The sequence below is a fragment of the Lycorma delicatula genome, chromosome 1 (assembly GCF_047948215.1).
Source record: "Lycorma delicatula isolate Av1 chromosome 1, ASM4794821v1, whole genome shotgun sequence".
NCBI lineage: Eukaryota > Metazoa > Arthropoda > Insecta > Hemiptera > Fulgoridae > Lycorma > Lycorma delicatula.
In genome coordinates this window covers 386513392-386534595 of record NC_134455.1, presented here as the reverse complement: position 1 = coordinate 386534595, position 21204 = coordinate 386513392, and the positions used below count along the sequence as shown (strand labels likewise).

Sequence of the window (21204 nt, the reverse complement as noted above, 5' to 3'; positions counted from 1 at the left end):
CACTAAAAAAAAAAACTAGAATAAACCAATTTCATTACTTACCACTGTACTAAAGATTAATTTTGTGTTATTTTATTTAAATAGTTTTATTTTAAATTAGTTTTATTCTTTTTTCTTAAGTTAAGTTTCTTGTACTTTTAGGGGTAGTAAAATTATACTTCCCATTTCATATTTATTCTCAAAAAATTCATTAATAAAATTTTTACTAAATAATGAAGTAAAAATAAGATTTTTATTAAAACTAAACAAGAAATAATAAAAAACATGATTATGAATCAGGATTTATAAATTACCTTATAATAAAAGTTTTCAATCAACATAGTAAATAAAGAACAGTTAAAAAGTGTGAAAAATATTAATGAAGTAGACACTGTGACATTAAAATGACACTGTAGGCATTAAAATGAAAAAAGCTGTGAATTAAAGAAATACAAATGAAAGGTGAACAATTAGTAAAAGTATGAAAAATGTTCATACTAAACCTGTATTTGATGATTTAAAATAAAAAAGTCCACAAAATGCCAGCACACACTAAGAATTCAAAGCAAGTAAGTATGGTTTATGCATTATAATAAACAGCCTCATATTACTGTATTTTCATTTTACAACCAGTAAAGGTTTATCTGGAACCAATTAACATCATAAAGTGAGAGACCACTGTATATTATTAGTTTATATTCTTGTTGGGTTAGGTTGGCCATATTCAAATAGACTACTGATTTTTGTAAAAGGATAACAAATGCAGTTTAAATTTATTTTAAACAAATTAAAAATGTTAGTATCTTTATTCTATAATTATTAGTATTAGACATTAGAAATATGGATAACTATATAAAACATAATTTAAAATATTCAAAACTTTTGCTAGTTGTTATTCCTAGTTATAGATAAGAATTATAGATGGTTAGATTCTATGAATATAACTGTTCCTATTTGCACATTAATGCTGTTAAATGGTATCAGCTGACACCAAATAATGGAGTGGATTCCCCAATAGATAGGTATAAATGTTTAGTTCTTGAGGATGAATGTTTGTATATGTGAGAAAATGGTCTTTAATCTTCTGTGCTTGATGTCCTTGATAGGGCTTCATGTACCCATGGCGGAAACTACACATCCACTTTTCACACTCTGAACTACTGATTTACACTCAAAGTAAGATCGCTAGTTTCTTACTTGAGTCATCTAAAAAAATCAATGAAAAAAGTTCCCTACTATTAAAATAGTCGTTCTTAATGTTATTTCAATATTTTTGGGTGTTGGGCATTTTGAGACCTGCTAAAAGGAAGGAGTCAACATTAGGATACATGAACGTGAGTGTCTGTCCTTATAACAAAACACCAAACACACGCATACAATATGGCTCCTAACATTACACATTTAACATTAAATATTTAAACTGTTTTTGTTGTATAATAAATGGCTTGTAATATAATAAAATAAGATTAAAACAAAAATGAAGATCTGTGAAACTTTCAGTACTGGAGATCTGTGAGTATACACAACACTTGCCCTCTATAAGCTAAATTGTAACAATCATGCTTTATATTTAGTTTTTTCTCTCAATTTTTTTTAACTTACTATAAAATCATCAAACACAAATTTTGCATAAAATTGCTCATTGCAATCACTATGTTATATATAATGGTACGCACAGACATAATATTTTTCAGTAAAATAAACTGGAAAGCATAACAAATTTTTCATAAAATATTTTACCTGAAGATTGGTTATTTTTCAGATGAAAAAATTAATATTTTTAACAGATCTTTCAACAAAATTTATCATTATACTTTTATTATTCAACAGTAATTTTCTTTTGAAACTTCTAAATTAATAACTGTTGAGGCACGATGTAAGCGATATAATTAAAACTTTCCTACTTATTTGTGAAAACCTGTCGTATGTAATAACCGACATCTATCTCAGTGAGGTAGAGTAAGTTAAAAATCTGTAATTCTATTTTTAACTAATGTTTAATTTTTTTATGACTTTTGCTAAAAATTGCTAATTTACTTTTTTTTTTGCTGAATGGATATTGTATATAATACACCATATCAGTGAATGATTTAATTAAATGGGGAATCAGTTATAACCAGCCAAGTCCTTGTTTCCTTCAACTTCATTGAAAGCAATTAAGCAGCTATTACTTTTTCTATTTATTTACATGTGCAATATTTACAGTATTTCTATTTTTCAATTCTGAAAAAATGTAAAATAAGGTACGGCGAGATGTTTGGTTAGGTGCTTATACAAGGTCGGTACTGGTTTTTTTTTTGGCAGCCAAAGTGGCAACACTGTAAAGTTACTAGTAAACATACGGTTGTATGAACAGCTGATTTATATTAGGTATTAATATTTTTAGTCTATTGTAAAACTTTTTGTAAACCTGTTTTTATTGAGTTATAAAAATGAGCGATGTTGTGCAATCAAGTTTTGTGTTAAACTCAGTGAAAATGCTACTGAAACTTTTTCAAAATTGAAAAGAACGTATGGAGATGATGCTCTGTCACAAGCTCAAGTTTTTAGGTGGTTTAAAGCATTTTCAGATGGCCAGGAATCAGCTGCGGACAATTCACGCTCTGCAAGACCATTAACATCAAAAAGTGATGACAATGTTGAGTGAATCAGAGACCTGATATGGTATGACCGGTGATTAACTGTCAGAATGATTGTAGAACAATTGAATTTGATTACACTGCTTTGTTACTCATATTAGGAAATTAAATTGTAATAAAAGTGAATTTCCAACAAGTATCAACGATCTTCAAAATATAATATTTAGTTTACAAAAAAAAAATTTCTACTTTTTACTTAGTATGTAACATTCAGTAACAGATCACCAGTATGTGAAATCTCACAGGATAACTATTTATCTCACAAAAAGTATCATAATTTATTCTGTACGTATTATAAAGGACAATAAATCCAAAATTCAAATAATACTTGTGATTAAAAAAAAGACATTATGATGATTAACAGGAAGATCAAATGTTCAGATTTTCATGTGCAAAAGCTTTTGGATTAATTCTAAAACTTATAAACTACTAATTTTTGACAGAGCTATTAACACTGATATCACATCTGTAAATACAGATTTACATATACTTTGGATACAATTAAAGACTAGTACTTTAAAATAATAATATTTTACATTTGTAACTTTAGACAAGATATGCAAATAGCATCTCCCTTATGCTTATTAACAAGTCGTAATAATGCCAATTTATTATCATTGCTATGAGAGCTTTCAAGCTCAAATAATGTACAAATATTCAATAATACATTTTCTTGAAGTGCCGTATCAACATGTGTCTTAACTGTTTCACAAAGTATACTCAGAGCTTGTTTTAAACGTCCAAGGTATAACTGGCAGACAGACATATTGTTTTGAACCTGAAAAAAAGTGATAATTTTTACAATAAAAAAATGCAATAAAATAACCAATCATCAAATATTTCCCTGAAATGACCATCTCTGGTGGCAACTATTATTATTAAATAACAAAATTCAATAATTAAAATTATACAAATTACAATTATAATAAATTATTATACAAATTACAAAATGGTTTCTGTGCCATTAAAATTTGGTGAGTTAGAGTACTTTAAACATAAATAACTACAATACATATATAACTAAACTTATTACTTTTTCTGCAAATACACCACTATTAAAATATGATGTTAAAATTCCACACCAGTGATGATTGTAAAATTAATGTGTCACTGCCCGCTTTTAGAAAAAAGTAGTAACATAAAATATCTTGACATAATTGTAGAAGAATCTTTAAAATGGAGGCTTTATATAAAATGTACAAGCATCATTCTTAAATTCATAGACTATAAATTTTACAATGCATTATATATTCTAGATTGTAATCCCATACAGACTGTATCGTAAAAGTCATTAACCTACACCGAAGTATAAAACTTTTAGGTTATTAAACTCTAGAATATACAATGCATTGTAAAATTTACAGCTTATGAATTTTAAAATGTTGCTGATATATTCTACATGAAGGTTCCATTTTGAAATTTTTCTAAAATTATGTCAAGGTATTTTATGTTACTTTTTATTAAAATTGGGCAGTTACACACATTAATTTTATATTCATCACTGATGAAAGAAAATTTTAATTTCATATTTACATATTGTTAGGCTGTATTTGCTAAAATTGTAATAATTTACTATATTTGTATTTAAGTTTAAAATATTGTAGCTGAATCACATTTTAATGGCACAAAAATCATTTTTAGCTATTTAAAAGACTTTTTCTCAAGAATCATGAGAGAAAATTAATACAGTATCATCAGCAAAGGAAATAATCATATAATCTTTTATATTCAATTTCAGAAAGTCATTTACATTCAGTAAAAAAGGAAAGGTGATAATAGCTTCTTACAGTAAAATAGGAAAATAAATTCATTTTACTTTTTTGATCTTTAATAGTCAGAATGTAAGGAGTTAGAATGTATAGTTGGAATGTAGTTTATTTCCTAGGAAGCTTTCAAAAAGATTTAATGCAATCCCTCTAAATCTCTTGTCATCAAGGACTTTGTGGAGTTCAAAAAAATTTTAATAGTTTAATTTTTATTAGTTTTTCAGTCACTTTGGCCAAATGCTGTAAATTTTTCTAAACCACTTATTGATTATGAAAGGAAAGGAATTTGAAACTAGGGAATCTATCTGCTTAAGAGTGAAATTGCTGATATTGTCAAAAGAAAGACTTTTCAGAAATTTGAATTGCTATTTCAATATCGGAAGGACTAACTGAACTGAGAAATATGGATTTAGTGGGAGGACAAGATTTGTTTTTGTAAGGAATATTATGAACAAAGGGGTCTTGTTTCGATATTAATTGGGCAAAATTATATCAAACTGACTGAAAAGGTTTTTTTTTTTTTTTGTTAAACTATATTATACATATTTTATCTTTATCTTTTATTTTGTGTGTCTTATGCTATATTTATCTGTATAAGATAAATTCATTTCATTATCTCTATTGCTGATTCCACTGTCATCACTCTCATCATCATTATATTTATTATTACAGAATCTTTGCTCTTTTAAAGAACATTAAATAAAACAAAATTGGTATTTAAACCTAGAACCTTATGGAGACAAGAGACATCACTGCACTATCACAGAGGTAAGTACTCATAACTGTACTAATAACGAAAACAAATAAATGTATTAGTAAATTATCTGGGTTTTTTTTCTGTAACTTTCAACATAATTTGAATATGTATAACTATTTATTTATTATACTTTAAATATGATTTATGTTTATTTTATTATAATAACAAAGAAAAATTTAAACATTTTAATTAAAAACCTGGAGAGTAAGTTGATAGAGGAGACCTTTTTATTTTATTCTTTGTTTCAACATCTTGTACATTCTGGGATATTTGGTAGATAACATTTTATTATTTAAACATCCTAATAATACAATGATAAAATGTAAAAATGAAAATCCTGTATTAAAATGTTAAAAAATTGTAAGTACTAAACCAAGCATTTTTAGGTAATGATGGTTACTAAAGGACAACCTTACCTAAACTTGACTTAATGCAATTTGTTTTAAGTTAATAAAATCTGTTTAATTGTTTCTTACTCAATAAAAAATAGTTTACTTAAGAGGAAACATTCTTAGATTTTTTACTGAAAAATTTGGTTATCTATCATTAATTTCTTTCTTCCTTTTTATTTTATGATCAAATAAAAATTTGCTACATCAATCCCGTACGTACAGGAAAGTAATCTTCTGTAAGACTAGTCAGTAAGAAACAAAATAAAATCTTTTTTGTATATTTTTCAATGACTGAACAACCAAGGTGATTATTATTGCTCCAAAAAACATGAATAATAATAATATTTGTGATCTATAAAAAACACATCATTAATAATCAGTAATGTATACAACAGAGCAAAAAAATATTACACAAACTTAAAGTTAAATGAATACATGAAAACTTTCATCCAGAAATATAATTAAAAAAATTTTTAAATAAATCCAAGCAGTTAAATAAATTAGTAGCCATTCACAACTGGTTGGATGGAAGGTTGTGCTTGGTTGGCTTTATATGTTTTTGACACTGTGCTGTTAATGAAATGAACTTTCATGTTTGAAATTGGTTTCTCATTTAAATTATCTTGTACAAAACCGTACAGATATATATATATGTAATTATGTTAAGTGTAACTTGAAAATTATGAGTAAGTCATATAAGAAATACAGTAAATCTAAGAAGCATGGTGGTGCAAAAGTATCATGATCTAACTGTATTGCAAAATTTCATAGCGTTTGTGTAAATCTAAAAACCTACAAATACAAATAATTTTTTTTCTATTATTATTATATTCTATTTATTCTATTAATAAATAGAAATGGAAAATGCATGGAATGTGCAAGAGAGAAAACACAGCCTAACTACTGAGAAAACTCAAGAAAGAAAAATCCTTAGCTGATATATTTAAAATGCTGAATGAAATTAAAGATGGAACAGCAGTTAGGAAACTCAATACAATGTCATACTGATATGGAAATATTGTTAAATAAATTGTACAAGAAAAACTGAAGCACTGAAAAATTTAAGCACTAACAGCTAAAATATTACTGCTTAAAAAGAAAAATGAAACTTTGCAAAAAGCTGTTTCAGATTCACAGCAAACTGCATTGAAATTCATAATTATTCCTTGGAAAAAAATAAGAATATCAACAAATAATTAATTTAAAAAAAAAATTAAAATTGTTTCCCCTTTATAAGAAACTTAAGATTTTGCCCCTTAGGTATTTATATGTTCATAAAGTTTTAAGGATTTTCTTTATTAGAAAGTATGAATAATAGAATTAATAACGCAGAAGATGTAAGAAAATCATGCAGAAAAGACATTTTTATACTGTCTAAAACAAAACTAGAACTACATAAACATTTCTGCACTTTTTTAGTTAGTACTAAAAATGTATAACTTACTCCACAAAGTAATCAAGAAACGAGGGAACAAAACTAAGTTTAGTGCAAAATTCTCTTGGTTATTTGAAGTAGATAGTGTAGAGAAATTGCTGTTCGATTAATAGAATGCAATGTATGAAGGAAATTTTTGTAAAATAAGATTATACAATATTGTGAAGTATCTGACAACACAAATTACTTAATTATTTTAATTTAAAGTTTTGTTTTTGTTATTTTAATTTTGACGGTATCCCCAACATGAAATATACTATAGGGGAAACCTAATTTTTCATATGAAGTGTTTTTTTTATACAGAGCGTATAAGTGGTTTAAGTTGGTAATGTTTCTAAGATACTGTATGTAAAACAAAATCTAAGAAATGAATTATTATTATTACTAGCAGTAATAGTAGTAGCAGTAGTATTAATATATAACATAGTGTAAATAACTGTAAAGAGCTTCCACTAAATAAATGTAACAGATTTAAGGAATTTAAAGGATTTGTAATTGTGATGATATTACCTAAAAATTGTGACAATTCTGTGTCCTAATTAAAATCTCTGATGCAATATGTACAGTAAACACAACAAGGGAAACTGCAATGCACAGCAGTTAGTCAACGGCATATAGGAATTGTTTAGTTTCATGTCCTCCTTATTATTGGTAAATAAACTGTCTAACTCTTTTCTTCTTACTTATGTAAAGCATATAAATTTGTTATTCTAGTTAAGTTCAACAGCTGCTTTGTATTATATATTTTTTCTTTCTAATAGTATTGTCTAAATCAATCAGTACAGGATGTAACTTAAAATGTGAAACTAAATATAAATACATTAATTATAATACTCTTTAAACATAAATATTGTACATGTACACCATTTAAAACTAATATTGTATACCATTTTAAACTTAACAATGTGAGATAATTTACTAATGACTATAATATTTAAATAAGTGAAAACATATCTAAATGTGTTATAAATTAAATATATATTGATCAGACTAAATAGGACTTTATTTAAAAATATTAATGATCCAGCAGCATAAATTCTGAATAATGAAAGACGCACTTACACACAGTTATTCAAACCAGGAGTATCACTAGGTAACATGACATAACCATGCATTAGCATTAATCTGGTGCATCTATTGCAAACAATTTCATAGTAACTCTCTCTCACTGGTAATTTAATGGTAACAAGCTAATTTTATTTTTTAATAAACTGCAGTTTATTGCCGACTGTTAACCACATTTTTTTTTGTGAATTTTTAAAACAGGTGTAAAACCCAATATCTATAAGGTTCTAGAAATGTTAGGTAGAAAATTAGAATTTCAATCATGTGGATAAATTCTAGCATAAACATAATATAACACGGAAATATAATTGAAAGCGATACCAACATCAAGAGATTAAGACTTAAAGTAAAAAATAGAAATTAATAAGTAAAAATACCATGATATTGGCTGGTTCTAAGAGTGAAGCTTTATGAAATGCATCATATGCATCTTGAAATGCATGTTGAGAAACTGCCATCAATCCTCTGTCAACTAGCTCCTGTAAATCAGCAGTGTGGCCAGTAAGTGTTCCACTGCATATAAAAAAAACACAGCAATTATAATTTGTAATTAAAAAAATTGTTACTACAGAAAGTAATGCTAGAATTATGATTTTTAAGTATCTCACATTCACATTTCACTAAAAAAAAACACCCACTAGATTCTGCAATTACTTTTATCAGAGATTGTTTATTCTCTTAATTTAACAATTATTAAAGTGGAAATGGAAAAAGAAATAAGTTTTTTAATAGCTCTTGAAAGTGTCCACTTTATGTACCTGCAAAACAAGAAAGGGCAGAGATGCATCAGAGCCATGGCTGCGGTCTTTTAGATATAGAATATTAACATGCCTGTTGGGTGAATGTAAGAAGTTAATGAATCTCCAGCATTTAGGATAAAAAAATTTTTTTTTTACTATTTACAGAAATTTTTTCCAAAAATAAATGTATTTTGAGATATCTCCTACTAATCTACTTACAATTTCCATCAACTTTATTACATCTTCTTAAGTATTTTTAGTTATATCTATCTCATAGGCTTAACAGGAGCAATAGAGGGAGATAGAGGTACGAGTGTTTACAGCATTCGGCTTTTTCACATTCTACAGGTCTACACTCCACCTTGAACATTTTGAACTTGTTCAATTCCAGTTGACTCATTCCTTCTTCTTTTTTTCAATTATGGTAAGCTTGAACCTTCTTTAAATTAAGACATCGAATCATTTCAAATATTATCACAAAGTTCTCAACTACTTCACAATTTTTTATACACACCCAATCAAGTTTTCACACAAGTATTATTATAAAAAATAGATTTCGCATAGATAAAACAAATGATACTCGCTGTACAGGCAATCATGACATAACCCAAGTTTTACTAATTTTACTGCGGCCAAGCACAGATTTCACTAGAATGGTGGACATGCGCAACGCTTACTATCTTACCTTGAACGCTATTTTGGCAAACTCTTTGCACCTGCTCTCTTCAACTCTTTATATTTTCACTTCCTTTTATAGTTATAACATTATTGAAGGAAGGCTGGTGTAGAGTTTTTTGGTACCAAATCCATACATGTACTCTACATCAAAATCAGTACATCTGATTTTAGTCTATCAAACCATTTGTTTTATGATAACATGAACTTTTAACTTAATTAAATGATCTCTACCATCCTGTACAGTTTTAATAACATGCAAACCCTTTTTAAAAAGAGAATATTTGAACTGTGAATATTGAAGAATTTAAAAACATACAGTTGGTACCACTGCTTGAAGAAAAATATAACACACTATCCCATATACACACAATTTGTATGTGTTTGTATTTAAACACATATTGTATGTTATGCAGCAGCTCATGGTGTAACCATTTAAATAAGTAATTCTGTGCCACATTGCAATTTTTAGAGTGATTTATCCCCACAATATATTAACATGAAATTTTGTATGAAACTGAAATATGCATATATACAGAAACATATGAATTATTAGTATAACTTTCTAATGAGGACTATTTTATTAGTACTCAACATTATGAGTAATCTACATAATTTAAAAAAGGATACAAGTCAGTTAATAATGATCCGGGTACAGGAAGATCATCAACATTAATAGATGACTGTAATAAAAATTAAAAGACTTTTATGATAAAACTCAAAAGAATTTGTATGTTCTAATTTCTGTTTACCTATCAGCAACCAAATGCAACATTTCAGTGGACAAAAAAAGATGTCAAAATTAAATATCAAGATCACGTTAAATTTTTTTTTTTTTTTATAGTAAAGGTGTAATTCATTACAAATTCTTTCCTGAAGTACAAACCAACATTACTAAACAGTCATTACTATCTTTACATTTTAAAAAGATTACAAAATAAAATCAGTAAGAGGTTCAATCATTGGTGGAAGAGGTAAAAAGTTCAAACTTTGGTCCTCCAAGTGATGGCTGCTTCATACGACAATGTACCCTCACATTTAGCATTATCAATCCATTAGTTTCACTGAAAAAAATGGAGTCATTTCTTCCCCACAGCATTGTCAATTCATTAGTTTTTTTATGAAAAGAATCTGATGCGGACACCACGTCACTTCCTTGTAAGCCTATTAAATTACAGATACATATTTTTTTTTTAAATGAAAACTACATAAAATTTTATTTCATTAATAACTTCGATATTTTTTCAAATTTTTTTTAATGTTATTGAATTATTATTTACTGAATTTTTTTTTTTACAATCAGAGGTTAATAATTATTAATAAATCAATATATTTAAATTAAAAAAAAAGTTAAAAAAAAAAAGAGATGAAATCAGATTTGAACTGATGTGCCTTCCCCTTGTAAGATCCAAATAGTCCATTAATTAAAATTTTATTTGGCTATAACTCTGGAACCAATAAAAATAAGTATCACTTATGATATATTGTTGAAAAGCTCTCAATGAGGGGCTTATTACTGCATTTAAGAAGTCCAAAATCCAATTTTTTTTTTATTTTAGGCTTTTATTCTATTCTTTTTTCTTTTTATTCTTTTCATTTCTCTTCTTTAACTTAAGAAAGATGGGAAAAATTAAGAAAGAGAAATGATCATTGGTAAAATAGACAGATCATAAAAGAAAGTTTTGTGGTACATAAATTAAAATCTAATAATGTGTTAAACAAAGATGGTACACCAATTTATAATACAAAAAGAAAGTTTGATAGGTGGGTGGAATTTATTGAAGAGTTATAAAGAGGAAATGAATTAGAAAATGGTGTTATAGAGGAAGTCAAAGAGAAGAGGATAAAAGGGGAGAAACAATACTGACATCTGAATTTAAGAAAGCATTAAAAGATTTGAATGGCAGAAAGGTTCCTGGAATAGACGGAATACCTGCAGAATTTTACTGCGCAGTGCGGGTGAGGAAGCAATAGATAGATTATTAACTGGTGCGTAATATTTATGAAAAAGGGGAAGTTCCGTCAGACTTCAAAAAGAGCATTATTCATGATACCAAAGAAAGCACGAGCAGAAAAATGAGAAGAATACAAAAAAATTAGCTTAACTAGTCATGCATCAAAAATCTTAACTAGAATTCTGTACAGAAGAATTAAGAGGAGGGTGGAAGAAGTGTTAGGAGAAGACCAATTTGTTTTCAGGAAAATAACAGAGACAAGGGAAGCAATTTTAGTGCTCACATTAATAGTAGAAGGAAGATTAAAGAAAATCGAACTAACATACTCAGCATTTATAAACCTAGAAAAGGCATTCGATAACATAGACTGGAATAAAATGTTCAGCATTTAAAAAAAATTAGGATTCAAGTACAGAGATAGAAGAACAATTGCTAGCATTTGCAGGAACCAAAAAGCAACAGTAATAATTGAAGAACATAATAAAGAAGCTGTAATAAAAAAGGGAGATTGACAAGGATGTAGTTCCCTACCCCTGATACTTTTTAATCTTTACATAGAAATAGCAGTTAATGATGCTAAAAAACAAGAACATAATAAAGAAGCTGTAATAAAAAAGGGAGATTGACAAGGATGTAGTTCCCTACCCCTGATACTTTTTAATCTTTACATAGAAATAGCAGTTAATGATGCTAAAAAACAATGTAGATCTGGAGTAACAGTACAAGGTGAAAAGATAAAGGTGCTACGATTTGTTGATCATATAGTAATACTAGCTGAGGGGAAAAAAAGATTTAGAAAAAACAATGAACAGCATGGATGAAATCCTACACAAGAACTACCGCATTAAAATAAACAAGAACAAAACAAAAGTAATGAAATGTAGTATAAATAATGTAGATGGACCTCTGAATATAAAAATAGGAAGAGAAAAAATTATGGAGGTAGAAGAATTTTGTTATTTGGAAAGTAGAATTACTAAAGACTGATGAAACAGGAGCGATATAAAATGCTGAATAGCACAGGCGAAACGAGCCTTCAGTCAGAAATATAATTTGTTTACATCAAAAATTAATCTAAACATCAGGAAAACATTTTTGAAAGTATATGTTTGAAGCATAGCTTTATATGGAAATGAAACTTGGATGATCGGAGTTCCTGACAAGAACAGATTAGAAGCTTTTGAAATGTAGTGCAATAGGAGAATGTTAAAAATCAGATGGGTTGATAAAGTGACAAATGAAGAGGTGTTGCAGCAAATTCATGAAGAAAGAAGCATTTGGAAAACTATATTAAAAAGAATAGACAAATTTATAGGCCACATTTAAGGCATGTTGGAATAGTCGCTTTAATACTGGAGGGACAGGTAGAAGGGAAAAATTGTGCAGGCAGACAACATTTGGAATATGTAAAACAAATTGTTAGGGATGTAGGATGTAGGGGTACACCAAAATCAAATAACTGGCATTAGATAAAGAATCTTGGAGAGTTGCATCAAACCAGTCAAATGACTTAAGACAAAAAAAAAAAATAGAAATAATAATTAACAAGATAGTATTAATCTAAAAAGGTATCAGGACTGCCATTTCAAAATATGTTAATATATTTCCCCTACTTTTGTAAAGAATATTGGTGTTAACTTTATGCCAAATATTATTAAAATATTTCTGAATATTCATAAGATATAATATTTTGTTTAAAAACATAATAAAGAGGCAGATGGACAAGTAATGAAAGAAAGGTGGGGGCAATTTTTCATAGCAATTTATTATATTTTTTATTTCCTGTTCTGGACCAGTTACTTAACTTTTTCTATAACCTCCGAAGACACCTTGGACTATACTGATTACTTTGGCAACATAATTATATTTCAATAAATTCTGAAATATTTATTTTTAAAAATTAATAATTACATAAATCAAAGAAATACAATTTTTATCTTTAAAAAACAAAAATCATAATCCTAAAAAAACTTCAATTTGTTTTTGAAGTCACTTACGTCTGGGTTTTTTTTAAAGACTGCGCCATTTGGAAATTTTTTTCTGCACCCATCACATCTCCCAACTGTAGAAGAACACGACCTAATACAGAATATAAGGACCTTTTTTGTGAAAGCAAAGTCTCTTTCTCACATAACAGTTGTAGAACATCAACAGCTAACCAATAATCCTATATAACATAAACATTTTATTTTTTATTTAAATTAAGTACATCATTTAAAATATAATTAATAATAAAATATACCTGAAGTTATTATTCTCTAGATAATTTTAAACCTCACCCCATTATATTTTTCTGAAAATATTCATTACAATATCATACAGATAGGCTGGAACTCAACTGAATGTGAGCAGTTCATGGGGAAAAATGAACTTTTTTTCTTAAAGGCATAACTGCTAGGATGAAATTCAAAGAAAGTAATAGAAATCTAAGACAAAAACACATAGAAAAAGTTTAGTTGGCAAATCTTTTTTTTTTTAATTTTACCAGTTGAAGAATTAGGTATAGTTTGAATATATTTGGGCATAATATATGACAAAAAATGGAACATTTATCCTAAATCATTATAACTAAACTTAATCACACAATGTCACAAAAAGCAAATAAACATGTCAAATTTTTTCTCTGTATCAATAGAAACTTGTTTATAACAAATTACAAGTGATAACAAAACATATTAATATTGTATCAATAATGATAAAATATTCTCAGTATATAATTTTTCATTCACTATTTTTTTTTTTTTTTTTAACTACAAGTAAATAATAATCATCCATATCAGTATCATATATAAATTAATTGACCTACAAATAATTGATCTATAAATTAATTAACCTTTGAAATATATGATAAATAGCATTTACCATTTGTATTAACAAGGGATTATTAACAAAAATTAATAAATGTATATTTGTCATACGCAAATTTAAAAAATCAGACTTATTGCAATGCACCCAGCTAATTGGTAAATGGAATATAATATATTTGCATTATTGCTTATAATAATAAATATAATTCATAAATATAATCTAATCAAACTTAATCTACACTTGTTTCGCCCACTAACCTTGACTAGCAAGTGTAGGTTAAATTTGGTTAATTATTTTAATAATTTCCAATTAACCGGTAATTTTCTAATTAGCTGGTACACTGCATTCAGCCTGATTTTTTAATACACCTATGACATATACATAGAATAGAAATCTAAATAGCAAATTAAGTAAATAATATTTCATAATTTAATTTAAGTTTTAAAAACCAAAAATCAATTAAATTAATAAATTAATTACTGTGGATGAAATACAATAGAGCTATGCAAAATGGTCGTTGAAGGGTTTTTTGAGTTTTTTAGTTTTATAGTTTAGATTTATTTACTGTAGATTAACTTGACCAACTCTTAAAAAGTTCTAACTTGTAAAAAAAAAGAAACAAGAAAAATTAACAAAATTTCACATTTTAAAACATATGAGTTTCCTATGAAAAACGCGATAAAATAATCAATCTTAACTAAATTACAATAATTATAAAATTAATCCAAAATTATAAACAGTTCTTTGTCTTTTTCTACAATTTTACACTGTGGCAGTACTATTTAATCACATCCATGGCTTATCTTCTCTGAGTTATTTGAAAATGTTCTTTGTTTATCTAATAATTGGCATTTATTAAACAGTCTTTTGCAAAAATCCATTCAGCGTTACAAAGTAAATTTACATTTAAAAAGCTTCTGTAATCTGTGTACTACACATGACACAGTAAGTATTAACTACATGGAAACTTACCATAAACTGATTCTGTTTTGGTATCAGATTGAATAAAGATTAAAAAAATGTTGGTTTTTTTTTAGAAGATTTTACAAAAAATAATCATAAGGCATGAAAAAAATAACAATTTTATCATAACAATGGTTTACTTATTTATAATCATATTTTTACATACTCTCAAAGAGTATATTTGTCCAACAAAAATTGTTACGTAAAATATTCAACATCAAAACACTGAATAATTACAAAATATAAAAAAAACGTTTTATAAAAATCATAAAAAAAATGAATTAGCACAATTAATTATTTCTCTTTTCAGTGAAATTTCTCATGTATGGTAACATTAGTTTAATTTTCTCTTTTTTATATCAAATTTATAATTAGGAGAGAAAAAAAGAGCTGTATATATTAGAAAGACATAAAATTGTAAAATATAACACCAGCCTGTATTCAAAAAAAATCACAAAACACTTTTTCTGAAGGCCTGATTCACACTCAGAAAGCACTAAAAAGTACAACTGAAAAGTATTGAATAATTGAGAAATGTACATAAAAATTCTAAAAATAAAAACTGTCTCATACTTCAAGTCATCACTACAAAATAAGAGAGAGAATGTTTGAAGATTTAGCATCATGTTACAGAACCAAGATTTTTTTTTTTACAAGATCTCACAAAAAATAATTGCAAGGCATTAAGACTGAACTACTTGGTGATCAATATACCAAAACTATGATTTTGTCCATTGCACAGGCTCTTAAAAGGTGTATTAAATAGTAATATACAGTATTTTTCTTATGCTTATTTTTACGGTACCAATTTTGAACTATGTGTTTTGCAAGAATTTTTAGCAATTTAGTTAAATTTTAAACAACCAGCTCATTGATTTAATTTTTTATTATGTGATCTTTTACAATTAATTCAATATACGTTATTTTTCAACATTAATAACAATGTTTTTTTTTTTTTTTTTTTTTAAATAGATAATGGACCTATTATATCTCTCTCTCTCTCTCTCTCTCTCTCTCTCTCTCTCTCTCTCTCTATATATATATATATATATATATATATATATATATAGGTTTGAAAATAGATTTTTAAAAAAGTCATTGAAATCCATTTTCAAACCTTTTTAATTGAAATGTTTCTTAATGAGTTTTAAACAGTTTTTAGAAAAAGATATTTTGCAAATGATTGCATACCCTATAACACTCATAAAATGTACATAATTCATCTGATACCTATTTAATGAAAATGAATGCAGGCTTTTTGCAGGAGCTTATTGGAGTTGTATGAATACAAACAGAACATATGGCCTGACTGCATTAGAAATAAATAAAGTTGCTAGTACTGAACACAGCTTCAGAAATTTGAAAGAGATTATGAAAAAGCCAAGAAATCTCTATTAAAGGACACCTCCCAACTCTAAACAACAGTCAGTTTTATAGCCATTTCATTAAAACACAGTTTCTTAGTTAAATATTCCAAACAGCAAACATTCTAAATGACAAAGAAGTAGCCATGTTAGTAGAAATAATTTATATTATAATAATAAAATAAATTTAAAAAATATATAATTCAATGAACTGTAATCAGTAGGATAATTTCCTTGTTATTGTACAACACTCAATTCTTTATTGAAGATGAGAATGATATGGCTGTCCATATATGTATAAGCTGTATGTTTATTCTACTACAAACACACCCATTAAGCTAATTTAGTGTAAATAAATCAAAACATTTTGCACTCATTTAACAGTTTTCTTCACTATGTCTTGCAATATTTATTCCAAACATAGATAATGTCTGATGTGGGGAATATGTCAACTGACAACATAAGTTAAAACATAGAAATTGACAATAATGTTGACAGAAATCTGTGTATTAAAATATAGAGTTGCTTTTAACTTTACTGATATTTCACAACAAAAAAGAGAGAATAATAATGAGGAATTTGTAGTTGAAGTAATTGAGACTATGAGTAAATAACATTATGGTAATGTAGATCTAACAAAGATTACATTGTATGCTTTAATAAAGTTAACCATAGCTGAAAAGGAGAAATTGAATTTTGAAAAAAGGCAAATTTGGTTTTGAGATGACAGAATGTTCAATTTTTGTTTAGAAAAGCAGAAGTAAGATGCAAAATCAAGGCGATTAAAAATTTGTTTCAGTGAAGGCAAATAATTAATGTGTATATATATATATATATATATATATTTTGAAAATTCAAATAATTCATATATATATTTTGAAAATTCAAATAATTCATCAACATATTGATCACTGTGCTAATTAAATTAAAAAGATAACATAACCACTGAAACATATAAACAGAAAAACCTAAAAAAAATAGTCTATAGTTACAATAGTCGACTTACATGGGATCCCACATCATCAGTTGGTATACAATTCTATAATTACACCAAACAAATGAAAAAAAAATTAAAAACTTATAAATTTAGAAAACATAAACACGCTAAACCACAAAATTTGTAATAAAAATACAATTCCACTGCCATTACTGGATTGATAGAAATTTTAAACATCACACATCTACGTTTGTAATCACTGTTGCCACTTTCTACAATCCACTATATATTTAATTAAAACATCCTTCAAATACAATCTGGTCATTCATCATTTCATATGTTTGTTTAATTATAAAAATATAACATTTTTCAAGTATATTCATTTTTTTATTGTTAATACAAATTATACCATATCATCTTATATCATCTGTTCATCGGAGTATTGCTTCATTGGTAGTTGTTTAACAAATCAATTTAAAAATGAAAGAACTTTTGCCCGATTGTTCCAAGGAATAAAAATGCAAGCAGGGATAAGTCTTCTCAATTCAGAAGGGGTGAAACCAGCAAGATTATTCATTAAAAAAATGCAGCAGCAATATGGAGAGTTTTTCACGTCAAGTGGTTCCAAGATCTAAATGGAGTGATAATTTTAAAAAAGTACAATTTCTCTCTGTGATGAACAACAGAAAGGAAGGACTTCCACTTCAAAGAATAATGACAAAATCGGTTACACAAATAATTCACAAACTAAAGTTGAGTCTCAAATGAGCTGAATGTAATTTTCAATAATTCACAATTTTTTAAACTTTTGAAAAGTTATGTTCACTGGGTTCCACATCAAATGACAGTTATTCACAAAGAAAATCGTTTAAAAATTTCCCAGAAGTTTATGATGAAGATGAAGGAAGCTGACTCTTTTCTTAAATGGAAAATAATTGTTGATGAAACATGGGCTCATCACTTTCAACCCAAAAGTAATAAGTAACAAAGTTTGTCTGAAAACATCTTTATATACTACTACAAAAAATTCAAAACTAACACATTTGCAGCAAGGTTGATTATAACAATATTATGGGTATGGGAGACCCAGTTTTTATTAACTTCACACTTTGAAAACAAACGGTGAATAGTGAAAACTAGTATGAGCTATTGTGATCACTGAATCTTGTGAATCTTGATAAGATTCATCAAGTCCAAAGGTATGTATGGTAAATTTTCAAAAAGTGTGATTTTCCTTCACTGTAATGCTTGACTTCACATGGAAAAAAATCCTCTGCCTTCAAAATTTTTGTTTCAAGCTGTTGAACCACCTACTACACTGTGCTGACCTGGCTCTAAGTGATTTTCATTTTTTTGGCCCACTAAAAGAAGAGCTGCAAGGGAATTATTTTTGTTCTGATGGATAGGTCATGGAAGCAGAGCACATTTGGTTATGCTCTAGACCAAAAAGTTTCTTTCAGGAGAGGATTCAACAACTTGTTAAAAGATAGACTAAGTGCCCTGAAGTACAATGGGATTATGTTGAAAAGTAAGCACATCTCATTTACATAACATAAATTTCATTTTAACTAATCCATATTATTCGTATTAAAATTGTTAAAATATTAAAATACAGAAGGCACTTGGAGGAAATGATCATCCCTATTCTCCCTTGCACTGTCATGGAATTTAGAAGCCTCATAGGGATAACCAAAGAAACTACTGCCAAGTAAGATCAAAACAATGCCATTCAAAGAATTATTACACAGATCTTTTTACATTTAATATTCTTTGAAATATAATATTAATAATATACAATCCAGGAAAAAACAGTTAATAACCTTTACTCTGCAACACCTGAAATATGACAGCATCCTAGAAATTGAAGGATTTAAGATAATGATAAATGCCAGTGATCAAAGGCATATTACTAAACAATATTAGTGTAGTTTCACCTTATGCTACCACCATTTATTAGCAGCATTCACCAAACTGAATAGTTTATAATAAAAAAAAAAAAAATACCAAGAAAAATACATAGAATATAAAAAATTAATTACCTTTTGTAAAAGAGCTACATTAACTATTGCATGCAGAACTCTAGCTTCACGTTGTTTCCATAATTTTTTTGATTCAACTCTATCTTGGGGTGTCAATTCAAGCTGACTTCCATCTTCACTACGACCATTATCCAGATTACGTAACATCTACCAACAAATACATCATCATTTACAAAATAATTAAACCAGTGCATCAGCACAACCTGATATATGTGTTATGTTCATGTATATACACAAGTGTACTCGCATATGAAAACACTTTCTTTACTTTTTCAAATGAACAATGCCAGATATTTAACAATTAAATTTTCCTACAATAACCAGGATGGTAATCTTCAGCTGTCATCTAATCTCTTTCAGCAAAACTCCTTAAAAAAAAGGGGTTATCTATTACCAGCCATCCTTTTGTGTATATGGAATGTCCCAATTTGATAATGGTAAACAGCATGGTAACAGATTGTTAAGATTTGAGGTTCTTGGGGTTCAAAAGAGACTGAAAGATCAATGAAAGGCAGAACAGACTACGAGGTTTGAATTAATTACCTTTATAAGATTACAGAAAATAAATTCACTAGTACAGTTGTAGACTCAAGAATTATATTTTCATAATATTAATTTTACATGTTTTCAATATACATAAACTATGATATTAAAAAAATACTCTGAAGTTAATTGGCAATAATTTATTTTTTACACTAATACAATAAAGGATCACCATTATATTTTAAATGCCCTTAAATTTAATATGTAAAAAACAGGATTTTTAATAAGTTTTACTAATGTATAACAAAAATTTAGTTTAGGATTGAATCAGAACTCCTTTTTTCTGTAGCAATTTTGTCCAAATAGGTACTTTCAAACTTAATATTCTCATGTCTGCAAGAACCTTGCATGTCAACTATCCAGTGTCCCAAAGTTGGACTAAAATATATATTAATCAATTTAAAATTTGTTACGAAACCATGCATAGAATACTAAATGTACAATACTGTAATTAAAATATAATTCACTGCAATAACTGTCTGAAATCATAAAAACAAATCCATTACAAATTGCTATTTGAATGGCAAGGAGATATCATTTCTCCTGCGATCATGGCCTATTAAGCTGCTAGCCAATGTTAGATTGATATGCAAATATTACTCAAGAGTATTACCCTCAGTATTCAGTAATCTATAGTCTTGGAATATAAATTCTAACTTTAATTCATGTATGAATAATCATTTAATATAATTGTAATACTTTACGCTTTATCATAATTTAAAACAGTACAAGTATTTAATGTATTACTGAAAATTTCTCTTCATTAACTTGTACATTACTAGTCTTTTAATGGGTTTTAAAAAAAGCATTATTTTTTTTCAATCTGATCAGCAAGTATTTTTGTAATTTTATCAAACAATGGATTTTACACAACTGTTTTATTTTGTATAAGTTTTTCCATACTAATGTTTACAAGATAATTTTAACAAAAGATATCTTAGATGAAAAATTATATTGTCTGTATAGAAAACTTGAAGACATATTCAACTTTACAAAAATTAGTCAGAAAACGAACTAAAAAATTAATGTATCAGTTAAAAAATTAATGTGTCAGTTCACAGTTATAGCAGTCTCTTCATATTGTTATTTGTTTTCTTTTATTTTTTTAATCATAAACCCATGTTCCTCAGCATCTATTGTGATTTCA

The 21204-nt window shown here is 27.2% G+C and overlaps 1 protein-coding gene across 1 annotated transcript in view; it reads right to left on the bottom strand.

The window, feature by feature from the left end:
• Positions 1-766: 766 nt before the first annotated feature.
• Positions 767-21204, bottom strand: part of LOC142317324 (trafficking protein particle complex subunit 12-like) — a 40306-nt gene continuing 19868 nt past the window's right edge. The window contains exons 6-9 of the mRNA XM_075353781.1: positions 19515-19661; positions 13401-13570; positions 8411-8546; positions 767-3396 (exon numbers count right to left, since the gene is read on the bottom strand). Of these exons, the coding sequence (XP_075209896.1) occupies positions 3151-3396; positions 8411-8546; positions 13401-13570; positions 19515-19661 (699 nt within the window). The 3' untranslated portion in view covers positions 767-3150. The remainder of the gene's footprint in view (positions 3397-8410; positions 8547-13400; positions 13571-19514; positions 19662-21204) is intronic.